Below are 6,000 nucleotides of genomic sequence, written 5' to 3'. Positions count from 1 at the left end.
CTGCCACCCATGTAGAAGTATGAATTTTGTCCATATTGGGGTTACTCATAATTTTTCTCCTACTGGTAATTCACTTTTTAATTGCCTGTTTTATTTATCCATAGAATGTTAATTACAAAGCATAAGTTTGGATGTGAATTGGTTTGTGCTAACTACTACAAAATAGCATATTTTACTGAGATAAGCAGCTTGATAGCCAGACATTTTCTTATAGACATAGTTATGAAGAACTAAGAATTAGAGCTGGGCAAAATTTTTTGTATAAAACATTTTTTCATAACCTCACTCCTCTGATGCTTAGAAACGTTCTTCTAAATTTCAGCCTGATTTGTTCATGGCTAGTTTATACCCATACGTTTTTTATGCCAACATTGTCCTTTAGCTTAAATAGTTCTTTACCCTCCTACATGTTTAGCTCTCTGAGATATTTATAGAGAGCAATCACATCCTCTCTCAGCCTCCTTTTTGCTAAGCTAAACAAGCCAAGCTCTTCCAGCCTCCTCTTATAAGATAAGCCCTCCATTAACCTGATTCCATTACTATGATCCTCCCTTAACCCTAGCAGCTCTTCTCTGCCCCTCTTCCAGTTTGAATTAATCTTTCTTGAATGTGGGTGACCAGAACTGTGCAAAGTATTCCAAATGAAGTTTTACCAGAGCCTTATACAGTGGCATTAATACTTCTCTGTCTCTGTTGGAAATGCCTCACCTGATGCATCCTGGGATCGTATTTGTGTTTTTCACAGCCATATCAGATTCGTGGCTCATAGTAATCCTGTGGATTACCCTCACACCCAGTTCTCTCTCCTTCTCTGTTGCTTCAACTGATGAGCCCCCAGCTTGTAGCAGAAATTCTTATTATTAGTCCCTAAGTGCATGACCTTGAACTTTGTACTATTGAATTGTGTCCCATTTCTATCACTCCCGTCTTCAAAGTGATCCAGGTCTTCCTGTATAATGTTCCAATCCTCCTCTATACTGATAATGCCTCCAAACTTTGTATCGTCAGCACATTTCATTAGCCCACGCCTACCTTTTATGCCAAGGTGATTAATGAAAATATTGAATAAAATTGGTCCCAGGATTGATCCTTGAGAAGCTCCATTAGTAACCTCCCTCCAGTCTGATAGTTCATCTTTTAGCACAACTTGTTGCCTTCTCCCATTTAGCCAGTTTCTTATCCACCTTACAATTCTTGTGCAACTCCCCACTTTCATTTAACTAATATTTTCTCATGTGGTACCATATCAAATGCTTTACTGTGATCTAGTGCGGCAGAATCTGACCCTAACGGGGGTTATATAAAATAGATCTCAAAATAAACAGTGATTTCCAAAAAGAAGGCACAGTTTTAAATAAAAACTAATTTACGGGCCACTTCAAAGAGTCTATTCTGTAATATATGTGTCATGTACTAAAAGTCTGGAAAGTTCTCTTAACAATGCTTTTTAAAAAGTCTTTTATCCATGTGATCTTTTCTATTTAAAAAGGACTATTGTTAAAGTGTGTGTGAGAGCTCTCTGCTATAAAAGATTAAAAGTATTATTATGCAAAATCCTAGACAACAGTCACTTGTTTGGTAACAATAACTGTAATAACATACGGTCAATGTGTACTTCCTTTGATATGTGTGTACACTACAAATCAATTAAACTGATTTATTCTATTTACATTTGATTAATGGCCCTTCTAATATAGATATAAATTGCATCATTGCAATTGAATAGTTAACTTCAAGGTTAGACTACACTGTAAGAATGATGGAAAGGTCACCTGAGTACTGTATTATATAATAAATACAGTGACTCAGTTGTGCTGTTTGTATTTTCAATAACTGAGAAGTGAAATTATATGTAGCTATATCTTGTTTTAACCAACGTTTAATTTTTTTAAAGTCATGCAGACGGATCGATAAAGTTTTGGGATGCCTCTGCCAGTAAGTTTTTAAACTTCCCTTTCTCATAGTATTAACAAATTATAGTATAACGATATTGGGAGAGGGGTTGTTATTTAAGATAGTATCCGTAGGCAAGTAAGAATAATGGGATGAAATTAAGAAAATAATCATTAGGCTGAATATCAGTAAGAAAAAATTGTGGCAGTAAGATATTAGATTGTAGAATAGTCTCCCAGAGGGTGTGGTGGAAAGGTCAGAACTTGGACATTGAATACTAAAGTGGACAAAGCACTCTAAAATATGCGGTAGGAGATAATTCTGCAGTGGATCGGGGAGTTAGGACTAGGCTGGATCTAATGGGTCTATTTCAACTCTAATTTCTATCTTTCTGTGAGTACAGTATATATTCCTACTTGTAACTGGATTTTTTTTTTTTAAAGCTAAACCTGTAATAGTTCATCCTATTGCTCATATAATTCAAGATTCTTGACATCTGATATCAGGCTCTATATAATCTATTTAGTGTTAAAGTGAATGTACAGTGAATAATTTTTATGAGTAGGTGGACTGCTTTTGGCAAGATAAGAACCAAATCTGCACAGGTATGTTTGCACAGCATTGTGCAGTGAGCAGGAGTGTGCCTCCAAGCCCAGGTCGACAGACTTGGGTTAGCGGGGCTCATAATGTGTAGACAGCACTTTGAAGTTGCGGCTCAGGCTGGAGCTTGGCCTCTGAAGCCCACCCTCAGAGCCTGAGCCAAAACTTCAAAGCATTTTCTACACATCTATATGTTGACCTGGGGTAGGAGGCTCACTCCCATTCCCACTGCATAGACATACCCTACCAGTCTTCTCTCTGAGCTTTATGGAAAGTTCTTCCACTGCACTATCAACACACACCCTTTCAGAAAAAAGCCTCAGAAAATAGAAGAGTCCCATGTTGTGCATAGAGTGGGTCAGAAAATAAAGAGCTTGTTTCACAGAAAATTTTGACTTTTTGACAAAAAATTGTTGCTGAAAACCTAAATATTTTGGCCTAATACTGAAATATTTTAGTTCAAAATGTTGCCATAGTGCCTCATGGGAGTTGTAGTTTGGATATCTGATGCTTCCATTCTCCTTTATGACCTGAGCTTTCTGGCTTAACTACATTTCCCATGATGCATCAGTTTCTTTCTTCTTGCTGAAGGGAGAGGTGCATCATAGTCTTTAGATATGGTGCATCATGGGAGATGTAGTCTGTCCAGAATGACAGCATAAGGTGCCTGAACTAAAATTCTCATGAGGTACTTGTAGCACTTTTATGAATCAAAATATTTCAGTTTTCAATCAGTCTTTTGGTTTGTTTGTTTTTTCCTATACATGGTATTAATGTGTTGAGGTGATTTTACTAAGTTGTTATCAACTAGACATTAAAGTCTTTCTCAGGCAGTAGTCTTTCTCCTGTCTAGCAGCAACCTCTGCATGTGACAGGCTGGACAGGAGGAAAGGGGAGATTCTCCTTGCACTAGTAATGCAATACTGGGAGGTGAGGCTTTGTTAGATTTCTAGAATTTTACCAGATGCCCACCGAACATGCTGAGAAATTATCTTTCAATAATATATCATTTATTTTTTCAAAATATATCAAAAAGACTCTTTCTCATGTAGGACCAGGCACATGTCCAGTTTGGAGTATATTTCTTCAGCCATTGTTGAGCAAAAAAAAATCTGAAGTTTTAAGAAAAGAGTTTTGAAAAGAGATTTTTTTCCACTTACCTTTAACTCAGAAATGGCTGAGGGGTTTTCTTCAAGCTTTCCACAAAAATTGGCAAAGAAGCTAAGCATATATGAACTTAGCCCCAAAGGAGGATTGTTCAGAAAGTTGTAATACAGTGAAAATGGGTGCAGTAAAATATCATATGTGGTGATAAAATGAGCCTTTAGGCCAGAGGTGAGCAAACTACGGCCCGTGGGCCACATCCAGCCTGCAGACCGTCTTGCCAGGCTATTGAGCTCCCGGCCGGGAAGGCTAGCCCCCAGTCCCTCTCCTGCTGTCCCCCCTCCCCCACAGCTTCACCGCCACGTGGGCAGTGCTCTGGGCGGCGGGGCAGTGCGGCAGCATGTCTGGCTCCGACCGGGCGGCACGGTGGCCAGACATGCTGCTCTGAGCGGCATGGTAAGGGGGCCGGGGCTTGGGGGTTGGATAAGGGACAGAGAGTCCCAGGGGATGGGGAGCAGGAGGTGGTTGGATGGGGCGGTGGTTCTGGGGGGGGGGGCAGTCAGGGGATGGGGAACGGGGAGGGGGTTGAATAAGCATGGGAGTCCCGGGATGCTTGTCAGGGGTGGGGGTGTGGATAGGGACTGGGGCAGTCAGGGGACAGCGAGCAGGGAGGTTGAATAGGGGGTGGGGTCCCGGGGGGCAATTAGGGGCAGGGGGTCCTGGGAGGGGGCAGTTAGGGGACAAGGAGCCAGGGGGGTTGGATGGGTCGGGAGTTCTGAGGGGGCAGTCAGGGGGCGGGAAGTGGGAGGGGTCAGATAGGGGGCGGTGGGCAGACTATTTGGGGAGGCACAGCCTTCCCTACCCAGCCCTCCATACAGTTTTGCAAAACTAATGTGGCCCTCGGGCCAAAAAGTTTGCCCGCCCCTGCTTTAGACCCAGCCCTGAGTATGCTGCAGTGAATAGCTGCATTGCTCCAGGGAGAAAGTTGGTGATTAGTTGTGATTCAGAGTCACAACTCTTTCTCTGAAAAGAAGTGTAGTTTACTTGCTCCCTTGTGGCTGCTCTGCTGACCAGACGTTGGAAGGAGGGCAGAGCCAAGTGCTCCACCCCATCTGCCAAGAGTGAAGAGAGTAGTAGTATGTGCACAACCCTTTCTCACCCTTCTGCACTTGGGCTACACTGCAGGGAATGTTAACATGGCCATGTAAGATAGAAAAGAGCTCCCTGCATTGCTGTGTTAGGCTGGGTCACAGTCTGCCCCATATGACATATGTAACACTGTGTGTGTGTATGTATTTTATTGTACATATGTAAACTTAATTATAAAGGAAGAGATTTTCAAAGGCACAAATGGGAGTTAGGCATCCATTCCCATTGGTTTTCAATGGTACTAAGGCACATAAGGTACACATTTCAAAAGTGTCTGAGTGATTTAGAAGCCCAAGTTCCATTTTTAAAAGTGACTTTGGCACGTAGGGGCTTATGCCTCAATGAAAGTCAATGGTACTTAGTTTCCCAAGTCACTTAGGCACTTTTGAAAATGTTACCCATAACAGCCCGTTGTGCTTCGAAAATTTCCCAATGTTAGCAAATAAACTTTGATGGATGTTGTATCATTGTGGGTTGGGCTAAACCTCTTTGTTATGGCTTGGGCATAATCACCACCTTGCATTCCAGGATGAATATAAAGTTGTAATGGAATGCTAAACTGTATTATACTGTTCAGCCACTAGGTGGTGCTGTGTATAACATACCTCACTTAAGCTAACATTAGCCAGACCTGGCAGACCACTAAAGGATCATACAGTGAACACATCTAGTGTGTATATCTCTGAGAAGTAAGATCTGTAATAAGACTATATCTCATACAGAATCCTGACCTGCTAATAGCAGCCCGGCAACCTCCCATGTAGAAGAAGCTGCTGCTGCCGATAGATCAGGATGGTGGCTGACCTATTGGTCTGCAGTTAAAGCCACTGAGAATAACAAAACAGAAAAAGCCAAAGAGAAGCATGGAAGAAGAAAGAAAGTTGTGGACATCTGCAAATCCCTCATCTATTTACATTTTTACAATAAGTCACTGAAGCAAACTGACTCTTATACATCAACTACAATGGGGACTCCAGCAACAACAACATGACATAGTATCAGAAGTAAACTAGTGCCAGAGGAGAATGAACAGAAAAAACAAAGCAACAAAAGTTGCAAACAGAAGGAATAAAGCAACATTAAGATTGCAGGATTTCATCAACAGGCATTCTTCAATGCCCCAGAGAACTTTAGCTTTGACAAACCTTCACAATGGCCAGACTGGAAGCAATATTTTGCAAGATTTTGAATTGCTACAAAGCTCCATCAGGAATCTGGAGATATTCAGGTATCTTTAATTTATGCTATGGTGAA

At 41.4% G+C, this 6,000-nt stretch overlaps 1 protein-coding gene across 7 annotated transcripts in view; it reads left to right on the top strand.

Moving 5' to 3' along the window:
• STXBP5L (syntaxin binding protein 5L) overlaps positions 1–6,000 on the top strand; it is a 410,492-nt gene that overhangs the window by 293,062 nt on the left and 111,430 nt on the right. For all 7 annotated transcript variants that reach the window (XM_054042932.1, XM_054042916.1, XM_054042898.1 and 4 more), the window contains exon 14: positions 1,895–1,935. In XM_054042932.1, coding sequence (XP_053898907.1) covers positions 1,895–1,935 — 41 coding nt within the window. The remainder of the gene's footprint in view (positions 1–1,894; positions 1,936–6,000) is intronic.

The sequence above is a fragment of the Malaclemys terrapin genome, chromosome 1, assembly GCF_027887155.1.
Source record: "Malaclemys terrapin pileata isolate rMalTer1 chromosome 1, rMalTer1.hap1, whole genome shotgun sequence".
Classification (NCBI taxonomy): domain Eukaryota; kingdom Metazoa; phylum Chordata; order Testudines; family Emydidae; genus Malaclemys; species Malaclemys terrapin.
This window is presented reverse-complemented; position numbering and strand designations above follow the sequence as displayed.